This window comes from Elephantulus edwardii, unplaced genomic scaffold (assembly GCF_000299155.1).
Source record: "Elephantulus edwardii isolate Elephantulus edwardi_28Jun2011 unplaced genomic scaffold, EleEdw1.0 scaffold00025, whole genome shotgun sequence".
Lineage (NCBI taxonomy): Eukaryota > Metazoa > Chordata > Mammalia > Macroscelidea > Macroscelididae > Elephantulus > Elephantulus edwardii.
In genome coordinates this window covers 15,414,622-15,431,970 of record NW_006399775.1, presented here as the reverse complement: position 1 = coordinate 15,431,970, position 17,349 = coordinate 15,414,622, and the positions used below count along the sequence as shown (strand labels likewise).

Below are 17,349 nucleotides of genomic sequence, written 5' to 3'. Positions count from 1 at the left end.
ATTTTGAGATGATTCATAACCTGGTATGTGTAAATGACAAAATTTTCTTTGCTGAAAATGAAACAACTTGAAGCACTTGCTGAAGATCAGAGACAATAGCCTTCAGCAAGGATCACACCCCACCACAAAGAAAACCGAAATATAACTGAACTCACAAAGCATTATCATAATAAATGGAGAAAAACATGTTTACTTAGATCCACATGCTCATGGGTATGAGTATAAGGATCAACAGCCAAGAAAACAAATGGTATATTTGCTGTAAAAGTTCTTTAATGTGAGTGTTAAAAAGCAAAGATGCCATTTTGAAGATTATAAGGTGCCATTCAAGCCATGGCATTTTTCCACTGTCACATATGCATGTGAAAGAGGACTGATGTCTTTCAATTATGATACTGGTGATAACTACTGAATATATCATGGAATTCCAAACCAGTGAACAAATATGTCTTGGAAGAATTCTGGCCTTAATGCTCCTTCGAAGTGAAGATGGGACTTGATCTCCCATACTTTGGCATGTTATCAGGAGCAACAAGTCCCTGGAAAAAAGATATCATGCTTGATAAAGTAAAGAGTCCAAGGGAAAAGGGAGAAGATCCTCAACTGATTGAGATAGTGTCTAAGACAATGAGCTCAAACATAATAACAATTATTATGTCATATGATCAGGTAGTATTTGATTTTGTTGCACAAGAGGTTGCTATGATTGGACAACACTTAAAAGCAACTTTCAAAGACAAAACAGATAGTGACAATCAGATCAGCAGTTGTTAAGGTTTAAAGGTTGTGACTGCCAACAGAGAAATGAGAGGGCTTTGTGGGATGATGAGACTGTTCTGTATCTTCACTATGACAGCACAACAAAGGTTCATTTTACTAAATGTTCATTAAAAATTTTTTTAAAAAAGATCTTTATGGGCAAAAGACATGGAAAGGCTTTTCACAGAGGAAGATATTCAGATGGCAAACAGACACATGACGAAATGGTCAAAATTACTGGCAATAATAGAGGTGCAAATCACAACCACAATGAGATACCATCTCACACCAGTAGCAGTGGCAAAGTTTAACAGGACAGTAGGTAATAAATGTTAGAGAGGATGTGGCAAGATAGAACTCTTACACACTGTTCTTGGGAATGCAGTTTGGCTTTTCCTCAAGAAGCCAGACACAGAAATTCCATATGATCCAACTATTTCACTGCTTGGAATATACCCCAAGAAAATTAGAACTGAGGCAAAGAGAACTGTACACCAATGTTCACAGCATCTTTATTCAACATCACAAGAACTTGTTAACAGTCCAAATTTCCAACCACAATCGAAAGGACTGAGAATTTGTGGTACATTCACACAATATAATACTATGCAGCATGCAGGAGCAATAGTTTTGAAAAGCACTACCTAATTTGAGAGGGACTAGAGAGAATTATGCTAAGTGATTTAACTCAGTCCCATAAGGACAAATACTGTATAAGACTATTATTGTAAAAATAGAAAGAGAACTAGTAAAATGTGTATGAGGATTCAAGAGGGGGAGGGTAGGAGCAGAGGAGTGATGATGGGTGGGGGAGGGTGGTTAATCAGAAGGTTACACAATTTGATGAGAGGAGGGAGAGGTGGTGAAAGGAAATGGGAAAGGTGTGATGTATATGAACTTTTAAAGTAAATCAGTATAAAATAAAAATTTTCTTTTAAAAAAATCTTTAGGGAGTTCTGGTGGCCTAGTGGCAAGAAGCTGCACTGCAATCCCAGAAACCCACAGTTCAAATCCACCAGGTGCTCTGCTGGAGAAGGAGGGGCAAGCTCCTCCTGTACTAGTCAGATCCGATTTGACGGTACACGCAAAAAATAATTAAAAAAGGGGGGGGGGAATTAAAAAATCCTTAAGGCAATCCAATTCATTCAAGAGAGAGCTACAATAGGCAGATTTCTCCTTTAAAATGCACGTATCTCTTATTTAATCCTACCAAGATTACTGTTTAGCCTATAGTAAAATTTTTTCTCCAAATATGCCCAACCTAGCCTCCATATGTGCTTCTCCTGATGTAAATGCACACACTATTACTGTACTATGAGCACATATGACCTTCCCTCCAGATCTTAATCAGTAAATGCTCATAATATATGTTTCATGATTTCCCATGACATAAATCTTAACCACACTGCAATGTGGCTTTATCTAGTATAAAGGAACCCAGATGTTGCAATCAGCTGCTAAAGTCTAGAGGTTTGAACCTACCCAGCAGCTCTGTGGAAGAACTGGCCTGGCAATCTGCTTCTATAAAGATTAGAGCCAAGGAAACTCTACAGAGAAGTTCTACCCTTTCATATGGGTTTGTCACAAGTATAGGGCCAACTCGACAGCAGTTAACAACAATAACCTAAGGTGTAAAATAGCAAAATAGATTTTTTTAAATTTTATTTTATTAATTTTAATGAACATTTACAGAGATTTTGGATTTTCATTCATTCATTGTTGCACTTTTTTCTTTACCCCCCTCCCCCCAGTTCACTCTTCTCTTTGAAAAGCAAAAGATAAACTTCTTCATTGGTATACATTTCTCCCCCAACCCCAACCCCGACCCTGCCCCCCTCCCCCACCTCACCCCAAATATTGTGATGGAAAATCTATTAAATACATTAATTGGACCATTTACAAAGCCCCAGAATAAGCTTCTGGAAAGCTTTAAAAGGAAAGAATTCAGCAACTCTTTTTGATTCACAGACAATGAAAAAGCATGAGAAATCGCTGTGATGACTAACAATGGTGTGGTCTTCCAAGCACGGGCATGGAACATGGGTTCTGGCAATTGCATAGAAAGTGCTTTAGAGCAATGATTCTTCACCCAAAGTACGTCTTTCTCATCCTTGAAATATTGATTTTAAACAGATGCATAAGCACTCACTAAAGGCATTTACGCCAAGAAAAGAAGCAGAGTAGCTTATTTTGTAATCATCTTTATTAATATTGACTGGAAAAGTCTATGAAATGTGCTTTTTCAAAAAAATGTTCCTAAGCAATTTTTTTTCAATAACAAAAATATTTATGCAGGGCTTACTACACGAATGAGAAACATTCTCTTAAATGAATGAAAAACCTTCAAGCACCCTATCAAACAAATACAAAAACAAAGGACAAGAAAGAGGAACCAGGAAACAATTTGGATGTAAAAAAGAAACCCCAAAACCAAAACATCAAAATTCTATTTTGTGATTAGAAGCCTAGGTTCTTTTATCACTGAAAGGAAATATGTAAGTGCAAATTGTTAGGAAATTATCTTTTGCCTCAAAGAACAGTGTTTGATTCCCTTAATTTGTTTTTCTCCCCACATAAAGTAAGTAAACTGAACTCTACCCATTGAGATGAGAAAGAGAAAGGGGGAGGAGCAACTTTTCAGCAAAACAGGAAAATCTTGGCTATCGGGCTGTTCTGAGACAAACTGACTTGAAAGTACACAACATACAGACTTTTTCAAAAGAGCAAGGCTAATCAGCTCTCTATCTGTCTTGGAGTTAAGCTGCAATGTTTTAGGTCGTGGTAAGAAGCTGCACTGCCAACCCAATGGCAGGTCCACCAGCTGCTCTGTGGGAGAAAGAATCTTCTCTCACGGGATTAACTGCCCTTGTGAAAACTCCCTGGAGGGTCAGCTCTACGTTGGATCTGACTCAACAGTACATATCAATATCATCATTAATGAGTATATTTTTAAGATTCAAAGAACTAACTTCTCATGTTGATCGAAATACTAAGCTAATAAAGGAAGGCATGTATGGAGAGTGTTTGTATTATGGTCCATAAGCAGAAATCGGTCCACTTACAGCACATAGCAAGTCACTGAAACCAGGACTGTTGGCTCTAATTTATGGTGAGTAAATACTGCCAAGTAAGAGCTGGTTGTGTTTTCTGACTTGAAAAAGACAAGTGCTTAACATGTTCATTTTCTGTAAGTAAATCATAAGGAGCGTGTACATTTTATTTACCTGTTTACTCCAAATGTAGTCAATGCCACATACTTCCTCCCAATAGATAGCTTCCAATTAGATTTACTGTTTACATACATAGCTGTGTCTGACCTGGACACCACATGTATATTAACCCATTTACAAGCATTTATTTCCTTTTATGGGTCTTTATAGTGAAAGCCTTAGGCAAGGATTCATTTAATGATGGCTTAATTTATAAATGGCATATTAGAGGAAACCATTTTCTTTTCATAGACCACATCAAAACTAAAAGACGTAAGGTAAATTTTCAAAGCACGATCCTGACTCTCCTTGACTTCCCAAATCTGTGAGATCACACTACTCCACTAAGAATAACAATGAGGGAGCACTGGTGACCCACTGAGTAAGGAAGCCATGCTGCCGATCCAAAGGCAGGCAGTTCAAATCTCCCAGCTGCTCCTCAGGAGAAAAAGATGGACAATCCTCTTCAAAGCGACTTACAACTTCTCTTAACCCACTAGAGGGTCAGCTAGGAGTTGGTCCCAACTCAGCTACAATGGACGGCAACACCAATACTAATGCTGCTACGCTGTTATTTCTCTTTTCACTTCAGTTGTTTTCCAAAATGCTTAAGATTTATGATATTGCAACAGATGACTACAGAAATAGACGTGACAATCTAGCTGTCTTTTATTAAATTATTACCTTAATAAAACTAAATTTATGAAAAAAAATAAAACCCAATAACAAAAAGACTAATAAACCAATTAAAAATGGACAAAGACATTGACAAATACTTCTCCAAAGATGTGGAAACAGTTAATAAGGACATGAAAAGACATTCAATGTCATCAGCCATTACTGTTGTCAGGTGCTGCTGAGTCAAGTACAACTTACAACAACTTTGTGAATGCCAGATCTGAACCCTGTCCTATTCAGTGCAATCCTCACACTTCCTGATACACTAGAGCCCAGTGCAGCAGTCACTGTGTCAATTCACCTGTTTGAGGGTCTTCCTCTCCATCACCAACCCTCCACCTTTTCAAGCATGATGTCCTTCTCCAAGAAATAGCCTCTCCAAGCAACACGCCCAGTTTGTGAGACAGAGCTTTATCATCTTTGCCTACAAGGAGCAATCTGTCTGCACTTTCTCCAACACACATTAGCTATTAGGAAAATGCAAATTAAAAAGCACAATGGGTTATATCATTCCACACCAACTAGAATGGCAATTACTTAAAACAAAATGGAACATAGCAAGAGGTGGCAAGGATGTGAAGAAACTGGAACATTTGTACATTGTTGGTGAGAATATAAAATGGTGTAGCTGCTTCAAAAAACAGTTATTAAGCTAAAACAGAATCACACTACAACTTGGGAATTTTCCTCCTAGGCCTAAATCTACAATAAATTAAAGTTGTGACTGAAATACATGTATATCAATGTTCATTAGAGCAAAATCCAAAGACAAACTCAAGCGCTCATTAAGAGATGAATGAATGGCTGAAAGGATATGTTATAAACAATGGAGAATTCAGCTATACAAAGGAACGGAAGTCTGATACCTGCAAGCACTTAGATGCACATTAAAATGCTGTGCCAATAGAAATAAGCCAGACATAAGAGGTCACATACTGGGCAATTTCACTTTTATGAAATATCTAAAATGGGCAAATATGTTGAGACAAAGGAAGATTAGTAGCTGCCAGGGATAAGGGTAAAAAAGATAAAATAGAAGTTAAAAAATACATAGGATAAAAGAACAATTAGAATTATATGTAATATAGTAATAATATACTACATATTTTTTTAAAGAATAAGAGTGTGAAAAATAATTGTGACTCTCCACTCCATTTGTGCTTGATATTTTGTTGTTGTTTATTTATAAGTTCTTGTAGCTCTGGGGAAAAAATAGCTTCTTTGGAAGTGAAGAACTTGGACTATGTGTATCAAATGTAATGTTTTCAACTGCAAATGTAAGTCTGTTACAAGAAATAGCTCAAAGAATAAAGACATTTATCATCTCACAAATGTGGAAGTGTTGAGGTAAAGAATTCATAATATCATCTAGAATTCCTATTTTTCCATCTTTCTGCTCTATCAGCCTCAGTGTGTTGACAGTTGTTCTCGGCCCCACACTCATGGTTTTAAGCAGTCACAGGAGCTTCTAGCATCACTATAAACTTCAAAAGCAGAAAGACAAACTGTATTCTTAGATATATTTCATTTTGGAAATGAAACTCTTTTTTCCAGGAGTACCCTAAACCTTCATTCCCTTCTTATTGTTTTTGCTAGGATAGTATGATATGATCATCATAAAATCATTCATTAACAAGAATGGAATTATAATTCCTTTAGGTTAATAAGATACAGCTAAAAAAATATTTTCAAACTCTCAAACTCATTGTCTTCAAGTCAGAACCAACTCATAGCTGACCCTTCTTTGGTTTCTGAAACTGTAAGTTGCTCAGGAGGAGATAGCCCATTTTATTTTTTCTTTGATGTCATGATGATTTGAAGCATCAGAATTGTGAGTGGGCAGCACAACTATCTATGAAGTAGGACACCGGGGCTTGGAATAAGGCAGCACACAGATAGAGATAACCAGAGAGTCCATAATAATGAACAGTACAAGTATGCAAATCTGTGCCTGCTGAGAGGTGAGGTGCATATGACTAATGAATGGCAACAATATCTAAAATTATTTCTTCTCAGAATGAAATAATTTTTTGTTTATACTTTTCCAGTAAGTTTTTATTATCACTAAAGTCACAATTCAAGATTCCAGCAAAGAGGTGGGGTGGGCAAGTCCAGCTCTTCCTAGGGAATGCGCCTTCTGCCCTACAGTCATCCCAGGCTGACACCCTGCCAAGGACTTGTGCACACGCTGAGGCCATTCACACACTGAGACTCCACCACCTTTGCGGTCCCTGCAGTCTCGCAGAGGTGGAAACCAGGTAGTTCTGCCAGCAGGTGCTGTTTTGGTTCTGACTGGGGAGGTGGCTATCAAAAGGGGCAGTTCAGTAGTTCTTGATTTTGGTCTTGATGCCTTCTGTCATGGTGATGACTTCTAAAGACTCCCCTGAAATCAGCAGCAACTCATCGTGGTCCGCAGAAGAGATGTCTGTGTGTGATCGGAAGTGGAAATAAGACCAGCCCAAAGCAGAATGAAATTTTTTTATGTTAAATATAATTATGATAAACCTAAAAACCCAAATTCACTGCTAACGAGTAAGTTTCGACTCACAGCAACCCTCCCTTGGGTTTCTAAAGCTGCACTGGAGAGGACTATCCATCTGTCTCCTCCAGGGAGACAGTTTGACTTCAAACTGCCAATCTCTTGATGGGCAGCTGAATAAATTACACACTGTGTCACAAGGGTTCCACAGAAAAATGACCCAGCAGCACTACTAGACATATATCCACAAGAATCAACAATAGGTGTCACAGAAGTATATGTACACAAATACTTATACAGCACTATTCACAACAGCTAAAGGAGGATATAACTCAAACGGTCTACAGATGAATCAACAAAATATTCATTAGCAAATGAACAAACTAAGGTAAATGCTGTGCAGTCCCTATGGCCCACAGCCATCCTACAAACAACAAACTTGAACCTTGTCCTCCTCTGTACCGTAGTCCTGACCACTCCCTACCTCAAGCCCACTGGAGCAGTCACTGTATTAATCTATCTCCTTGAGAGTCTTTCTCTCTTTCCCAGCATGCTGTAGCTCTGCAAAGACTGGACCCTTCAGACAACATGCCTAAAATATGTGAGACAAAGTTGTGATATCTGAGATTGGAGACAGGAATTTTAAAAAGGATCTTGGACGCCAATCTAATCATGGGGAAACTGTAAGACAAATCCTAATTGAAGAACATTCTACAAAGTATTTGACTTGTAATTTTTCAAACTGTCCGTCAACCAAAAACAAAATCTGAGAAATGCTTTACAATGGAAAATAATTTAAGGAGATATGACTACTAAATGCAATGTGCAATTTCCAGAAGAAAACAAAAGGCAGCTATGAACCGTAACACTTCTTTATTCATTGGCTTCACTTACATACGGAGCAACTGAAAATGTCATGACTTGGGGATCAAGGGAATCAAGATATCAGTTTAAAGTGATATCTTTACTGTTTAGCACTTTAAAGAGGTCCTTAACAGCATAATTTCCCAATGCAATATGTCTTTTGGCTTCCTGGCTGATATTTGATTGTGGATCGAGGAAAAACTAAATCCATGAAAACATCAATCTTTTCTCCATTTGGCATGATGTGGCTTTCTTGTTTTAGTTGTATTGGGTGGTTGGGTTTTTTTTCTTCCCATGTAGGGGTATAATCCATACTGAAGGGTACAGCCTCTGATCTTTACCCTCTGTGGCATCTGCATAACAGATACTGTGGCTGATGAGTCTTCCTCCAATCCTGATGCTGCATTTTTCCTCATATAGTCAAGCTTCTTGACTTACTGGCTCAGCATAGAGTTTGAATAGGCAAGGTGAAAGGATATATCCTTGATGCCCACCTTTCCTGATTTTAAACCAGGCAGTAACACTGTGTTCTGCCGAAATCACTACTAATAGTCCACACCCAGGTTAAGCATGAGCAATAAAGTGTTCTACAATTTCCTTTCTTCTCAATGACAACCCATGGACTGCCAAAAGAACAAAGTGGAGAAAGTGAAGCTAAAGCGCTCCTTGAAGGCAAAGTTGTTGAAGCCTCATCTCACATACTTCAGGCAAGTTGCTAGGATAGGTTATTCCTAGGAGAGGGGCATCATGCTTCGAAAGGCAAAGAAATAACAAAAGAGAGGGAGACCGTCTGCCAGGTACACTGACAGAATGACTGCCGCAATGGGCTCTTATGTGTCAAGAAGAGGGAGGATGGCACAGAATAGGACAGGGTTCAGATCTGTTGTTCATAGGGTTGCTATACTTGACTCAACGGCATCTAACAACAATGATATCCATAAGTTATTATGAGACACAGGATTGACCATCTTTTTGAACTGAAGTAAACATCCTTCTAGTTTCTCTAATTTCAGCTAGGATCTATTTGACACCAACAATGATATTCCCTTTTCCATGTGACATCTTCTGAATCTAGCTTGAACTTCTCGCCCTTTTTGTAAATGTACGGTTCCAGTCATCTTTTAATAATCCTCTGTAAAACGTTAATACTGTTTGATAATTTCTATGTCATAATGGATGTTTTAAAAATGAGCAAAAACATAATCTCTTCCAAATAGCTGGCCAGGTAGCTGTCTTCCAAATTTCTTAGCATAGTCGAGTGAGCACCTCCAGGGCTGCATCTGCTTGCTGGAGCATGTGAACTGGTGTCTCATCAATTCTGGGACCTTATTTTTTTGCTAATGCTTCAGTGCAGCTGGACCTTCTTCTTTATCATGGATTCTTGATCATACTACTTCCTGAAATGTTTCAGTGTCAAGCAATGCTTTATAGAACAGTGACTGTGTATACCGTCCATCTTCTTTTGATACTTTCTGCATCATTCAAGATTTTCCCCTCAGAATCATTTTGTATTGCAACTCAAGGATTAGGTCTCCCATTTGTTTCCCTCTAAGATTGCAGTTCAGAACCTCTGTACTGCAGACACCAGAAAACAAGGCTAACAGACAGGGATATCTGCTATACACATGGTGTGGGACCCAGGGAGGCCAGGACAGAGTAGTAGCAGCACCAGTATCCACAGCAGCTGAAAAGTTTGCAAAACTGAACTGAAACACCAAATACGGTTGGCAAAAGACACAAAAACCATGAGTATAGTGCAGAACAGGACAAAGTTTTGATCAACTGTTCATAGTATCACTATGTTGTTTGCTGTTGTGGGCCATCTGGTTAGAACCAACCCACAGCTGATCCTCCAGCAGGTTTTCAGAGGCGGTTAATCACACAGGGGGAAAGTGCACATCCTTCTCCCGAAGAGCATCTGGAAGATTCGAACTAGGAGCTTTTGGGAATTGCAGGGCAGATTCTTACCACTAGGCCATGAGTCGCAGTCAACTTAACTGCACAACAACACAACCAAATAAAAAATCCAGTCATGTTAAGTTGATTCCAAGTCACCACAAAGAGTTTCCAAAGATGTCTGCCACAACTTCCTCCTGCTATGTAGTTGGTGAATTCAAACTGACAACCTTCTGGCTATCAGTCAAGCATATAATTACTGTGTCATCAGATTTTATCAGATTAACTCTTAAAGTCAACAAATACTCAGTACCTATTATATGTCAAATACTTTACTAGGGCGTATTGGGGACACTGGCTAAATAAGATTCCTTTCCCTATAGAGTTTAAAGAGACAAAATAAATATAGTAGTAGTTGTGTTTCATGAAGTTGAAATCGACCCATAGCTGACTCTCTAGCAGGCTTTCAGAAGCAGTAAATCAAATAGCAGGGGAGCATCCATTCTTCTCTCACTGAATAACTAGTGGATTCGAACAGTCTGTCTTTGGGATTGCAGCCCAAGTACTTACCATGAGGCCACCAGTTATATATATATATGTGTTAAGTGGTAATAAATACTACAGAGAAAAATGAACCAAGGGAAGGGACATGTAATATGAGGAGAGGTGAGTTTTTTAAAAAATAAGATTATTAAAGAAAAAAATTTCTTGGTTCACTTTCAGTTGATGAGGCAACATAAAAAACTCCCAACCACCCCACAATGAACCTCTGAACCTGACCTTTCTAAGCTCATACATTCTATCACCTTGTTCCATGTGTCACCACTTACATTTAAAAAATCATGAATATAGGATTTAACATAACCCCCTCTTTTTTCTTTAATACTGAGACAAAGCATATGCTGTCATCTCATGAAATAAGTAATTTCCTAGTCTTGTCTTAGGAGAAAAATGATAAAAATAAAAACTAGCAGTTTTTCTCCAGACAAAGGATCTCTAAATGTGATATTTTTATATAATACAGAAAAGAACTAAAATTAGTTGTCTTTTTTTTCTCCTGTTCCAATATATTTAGGGCACTCTGGTGGCCTATTGGTTAGAAGCTGTATTGCAATCCCAAATGCACGTGGTTCAAATCTACCAGCTGCTCCAAGGAGAAGGCTCTCCTCCCCTGTGATGTACTGCCTCTGAAGACCCGCTAGGGGGTCTGCTTTGGATTGTTTCCAACTTTACAGCACACAACACACACACCTCCCAATATATATATATGGTCTCGAGTTTGTTACTGGACTGAGTATACATCACAAAAAGTTAGGGACTTTTAGTAACTTCTTCAAAACGGAAGATTTTTGAAAGGAAAAGAAAATCATATTAAGTATTACCACAATAGTTATTGTAACTATCATATTTTAGATGTGACCGGTATACTGTACTAGCCATTTTATATATTGGCTTTAACAAAATTCCTTTACCATTTGTATTTACCATTTGATTAAAGTCAATAATTTTTTATGGTTCAAACGAATACATTATTATCTGTTACTTTCTCTTTTTTTTGTCTTCCAATTATAATTCCATCAGATTCACTTATTTTATTGCATGTGTGCTAAGGATTGCTTTTTTGGCTTCCCTTTGCCATCCCTGCTAATCTTCCAAGACTGAAATCTGTGTCCTTTCCTTAGTCATTTATATTAGATGTTATAGCAGAATTGGGTTTCTGTAACTGATTTCTGCTCCTCAGCATCATCTGTTCTAGCTTTACCCATGTTGCGCAGTATTTCAAACTCTTGATCAGTGTTTAGAGATGAATACTATCCAATTGTGTGAATTACTTCCCTGACAGAGGAACATGTGTGCACACTGGACTACTAATGGAAAAGTTTGTGGTTTAAACACACCAGTAGCTAAAGGGAGAGAGATGAGGCAGTCGGCTCCTATAAAATAGATTTCGGGTCTCAGAAACCCGGAGGTGTAGTTCTACTCTGCTTTACAGAGTCAGTACAAATGTCTTCAGGACAGAGGGTGGGTATATTTCTCCTGTTCTATTATCTCAGGCAAATACTTTGTTTTTTTAAAAAGGAAACTTTGTTAAAGGGATATAAAAGTTGATAGCCATACAAATAACAACTGAAATATTCTGCTCACTTGGGATTATGAGGTTCTACAACAAATTTTTCAACATTATCTAGACATTAATTTGAAGAGCTGCATTTTCTTTTATATAACCTAATCCACACCACAAATGTCATAAAAAACTATATACAGAATTGTAGCTTCATTTTGAAAAAAAGCTTGCTTTACTAGTTAAACTCACTGTTCTATTTTTAAAGGCAAAACCTGCACTCTAAAATATTTTTTCTTCTACTAAGAAGAGTATAAAGCAATCCAGAATTTTATTTATATCTTAAATCTCTGGAAATGCCTCCTCAAACAATCATTCCCTAAAGAGAACATTATTCATAAATCAGCCTATTCTGTTCAATCCAGACAATTTTTAAATTAATCTTTTAAAAGCAAATTAGTGTCTATAGTTTATTTTTTCTTCTTTGGAAGCTATTTTTCATTCACTATAGAGTTCATGTTTAGAATATCCATAAGACATTAATAAAATAGCCTGTTAATTATTTTCCAAATGATTGTACATAATGTAAAGCTCCATCTAGTAGAATAATGCAGGCACATTGTATGTGACACTATTAGCAGATGGGAAAGATTTTTTTCTACATTTAGATATCAACAGAAGTCTCAACATAGTATTATTAGGGGAAAAAATAACCTTTAAGTAATATTAGAATCTTCTTTAAGAATCGAGTTTAAATAGATTAAAACGAAAATGAGAAACCTACCAGGTCATTGCTTGCAGATGTGAGTTTTAGCTTTTCCTCGATTTCCTTTCCAATTTTCTGAACAGTTACCTGAGTCTGTTTAATTGCACATTGGGCTCTATGAAGCCTAGGGGGAAAAAGTTGCAGAAAATTTTGTAAGTTAAATTTTCAACACAGGTTTATGGATATAAATGGTCCTTATAATAGAAAGACAAACTCTGAAGAACAAATAGAAATAATACATGAAAATGGTCTGGTTCTCAATTGCCTCAAATATTTACAATGAAATAACAGGAATTATAACGCATTCTAAAAACAATCTTTCCATAATGGTCTCCCAAATATTGAAAGCTAAAATAAAGAACTCAGAGGAGTGTGAAAGGGATAATCTGGATTCTTTCCTTTTTTCTTCATTCATATATTGTGTGTTATACAATCATTGCTATGCACTATGGTTTTTACAATATATAATTAATTACTTTTGATCAATGTCTTCTATCACCTAGTCTCATCAAATACCCATTGAATCTTGACTATTCCTTCACCCTCTGCTATCTATCCACTTATCTCTGCAGCCCCAGTGGATTTGAACCTCCACCATCTTTCTTCCAGCCCTCTTCTCCTCATCTCCTTCCCTTTTTGAACTGTTCTACAGATCCTCTTCCTATTAGCTAATTGCAATAGCCATATTCTTCAAGAAACATTGAAAATAAAGAGCTATTTTTCAATTTTGCTTTAGTTATAGATTTTTAAATATTTTTAAATGAAAATTTTCTTATACATTTAAAAATTACAATGTTATCCTTATTTGCACATGACATGGTTTTTATGCGGGAAATCATAGGCATCATAAGTAACCCAAACATATGTATTAAAACAACTGCCAGAACTAATCAGTTAATTTAATAAGGTCAAAGGATAGACAGCAAATAAATAAATGTGAATTCTATCCTACATTTTAATCATAAAAAAGGAATTCTGGTAGCACAGTGGTCAAGAACTTGGCTAACACAAAGGTCAGCATTTGGAACCTGTAACACCTCTGTGCATTATTCAGGTGACACAATCTTGCTTGCTGAAGTATACAGGACTTGAAACATTTGCTGCAAAAGATCAAAGACTATAGCCTTAAATATGGATGTGAAATCTCAACATCAAGAAGACAAAAATCCTTACCACTGAGCCATAGATAACACAACAAATGGAGAAAAGACTGAAGTTGTAAAAAATTTCATCTTGCTTGGATTCGTAACAACACACTTGGCACTAGCAGTCAAGAAATCAAAAGATTATGGGATTGGGTAAATCTGATGTGAAGTACCTGTCCAAGGTGGTAAAGAGTAATTAGTTTAAAGACTAAGGTACCTGAGATTTAAGTTATGGTCTTTTCAATCACTTGCTATGCATCTGAAAGTTGAACAATGACAAAAGATAACAAAAGGAGAACTGATGCCTTTGAGTTGTGTTGAAGAAGAGCACTGAATAGCTACCTCATGGACTATCAGAAGAACTAACAAAACTGTTTGGAGGACGTGTAATCAAGGTGCTCCTGGAAGGCAAGGATAGTGAAATTTCATCTCAAATACTCCAGGCATGTTGTTAGGAGGAGCCAATTTATGGAAAAGGACATGATGCTTGGAAAGAGAAGACATGAAGCAAAAGAGGGGAAGATCTTCAGTGAGATGGATTGACACAGTGTCTGTAAGAATGGGTTCAGGTATATGAGAGATGATGAGGATGACACAGGTTAGGGCAGGGTTCAGATCCACTGTTCACAGGGTCATTACAAGTTGTGGTCAACTTGACAGCACCTAACAATTGTCTCTGCAGAAAAAAGGTGTTACAGTCTGCTTCCATAAAGATTAACAGCCGTGGAGAACCAATAGGGCAGTTCTACTTTGCTGTATAATATTATTATGAGTCAGAATGGACTTGACAGTAGTAGGCACAAGTAGTAGTATAAGCAGTAGTAGCAGGGAACTTCCAGAAACTCAAGCCAAATTCAGAAGAGGTCATGGAATGAGGGACATCTTTACTGATGTTAAATGGATCATGGCTGGAAAGCAAGGGATACTAGAATGATGTTTATTTGTGATTTACTGACTATGAAAAGATTTTCACTGTGTGAATCATAACAAATTGTAAACAACAATGAGATGAACTGGAACTCTTAATTTATGGCTGTATGAAACCTATATATAGACCAAGAAGCTGTTGTCTAAACAGAACAAGGCAACAATGCACAGTTTAAAATAAGAAAATATGTGCATCAGATTTGTCTCCTCTCTCCATACCTATTCTATCTGTATGCTGAACAAATCATGCAGGAAACTGAAGAAGAATGTGGCGTAAGTACTGGAGGGAGATTCTTCAACAAGCTATATTATGCAGATGACACAACTTCACTTGCAAAAAGAGAAGACGATGTGAAGTACTTATTTAAAAAGATAAAAAACTACAACCTTCACTATGGGTTACATTTAGACATCAAGAAAACAAAAATCCTCAGCACTGGACCAATAGGCAATATCATGATAAATAAAGAAAGGATTGATATTACCAGCAATGTCCTATTACTTGGATCCACAATCAACACACTTGGTATCAGTAATCAAGAAACAAAAAGATTTATTGCATTGGAGAAATCCACTGTCAAGGACCTCTTTTTAAGTGCTAAAGAACAGGATGTCAGTTTAAAGAGTAAAATAAGTGCCTGTCATTGTACCAGTACCATGCTGTTTTGGTTCTGAGGTCAGGGAGTGCTATGCCTCTCCCTTCCTTTTTGTTTTTCAGAGTGCTTTATTTATTCGGGGTCTCTTTCTTCTCCAAATAAACTTCACAATTTCCCTTTTGATCTTCCTGAAAAATGAATTTCATATCTGTATTAGGATTGCATTGAACATGTATATTGCTTTTGGTAGGATTGTCATTTTTCACAATATTGAGTATTCCTATTCATGAACAGGGTACATTTCTTTAGGTCTTTTATTGTGTCTTGCAGAAATGTTCTCTAGCTTTCTTTGTATAGGTCTTTTTGTATCCCTAGTTAGGTTCACTTTCAAGTATCTCAATTTGTGGTTGGCAAAGAGATGGAGAAACTATTGATATAAGAAGATGGTATGATAGTATATTCAGAAAACCCCAAGGACTCAACCAAAAAACTGTTAGAGCTAGTAGGCCAATTTAGAAGAATGGCAAAATACAAGATCAATATCCAAAAATCAGTGGGATTCCTCGACAGTGCAAAGAGAACTCAGAGAAGAAAACCAAGAAAGCAATACCATTTACAGTAACCAACCACAAATTGAAAAACGAACTGATATTTTTGAATTGTGGTATTAGTTATACCAAGTGAATACTGAATATATCATGGACTGCCAAAAGAACAAACAAGTATTTATTATCTTGTCCATTTCTTCCCTTGGTCTGGAGTGGGGGTAATCTTCTATATGTATTGCAATGCTTACCACAGCATCTGGTACAAAAGGGGCATTCAATACTTTTTTTACTAGATGTGTATTAAGGATTGATTATTAAAGCATAATCCCCAGAAGTTATTCTTTTTCATTGAAACTAATAGATTAATAAAAATATCAATGTGATCATTTTCTATATTTTTAAATTTGTCCCATGCAAGCAAGATTCTGCTGAAGATAATCCAAAAATGACTGGAAAAGCACATCAACAGAGAAGTGCCAAAAGTACAGGCTGGGTTTAGAAGGGGTTGTGGTACTAGGGATACTGTAGCTAATGTTAGATGGATCTTGGCTGAAAGTATGGAGTACCAGAGGAATGTCTATGTGTGTTTCATTGACTATGCAAAGGCATTTGACTGCATGGACCACAACAAACTGTGGCTAATTCTAAGAAGAGTGGGAATCCCAGAACACTTGATTGTTCTAATGCAAAACCTACACTTGTAGTTCAAAATTGTGGAGTGTGTACACCAAGGATGTGTTTTACCTCCATACGTTTTCAATCTTTATGCAGAACAAATTATCCAGGAGGCTGGGCTCTATGAGGAGAAATGTGGCATTGGAGGAAGATGCATCAACAATCTGCGTTATACAGATGACACAACCCTGCTTGCTGAAACAGAGAAGTACCTGATCTGCTTGCTGCAGAAGATAAAAGACTGAATCCTTCAATATAGATTGAAACTCAATAAAAGATTCTCATCACTAGGCCGATTGGCAGCATCATGATGGATGATGAAGACATTGAGATTGTAAACAGCTTTAGTTTACTTGGCTCCACAATCAACACTCCTGGCACCAGCAGCCAGGAAATCAAAAGACTCATAGAGCTGGGGAAAGTCTGCTGTCAGAGACCTCTCCAAAGTACTGAAGAGCAATGATGTCAGTCTGGAGACTAAGGTGTGTTTGATATAGGCCATGATCTTTGCACTCACTTGCTATGCATCAGAGATCTGGACAATGACTAGGGATGATAGAAGGAGAATTGACGTCTTTGAGTGGTGGTGTTGGAGAAGAGTGTTGAATATACCATGGATTGCTAGGAGAATGAACAGATTTGTCCTGGAGAAGGTTAAATCAGGTTGCTCCTTGGAGACAAGGAATCTGAAGCTTCGTCTGCCATACTATGGACATGTTGTAAGGAGGGACCGGTTCTTGGAGAG

General features: G+C 37.3%; 1 protein-coding gene across 1 annotated transcript in view; it reads right to left on the bottom strand.

Moving 5' to 3' along the window:
- The window catches only part of UVRAG (UV radiation resistance associated), a 349,759-nt gene that overhangs the window by 187,576 nt on the left and 144,834 nt on the right, over positions 1-17,349 (bottom strand). Inside the window, exon 7 of the mRNA XM_006882863.1 lies at positions 12,732-12,837. Within this exon, the coding sequence (XP_006882925.1) occupies positions 12,732-12,837 (106 nt within the window). The remainder of the gene's footprint in view (positions 1-12,731; positions 12,838-17,349) is intronic.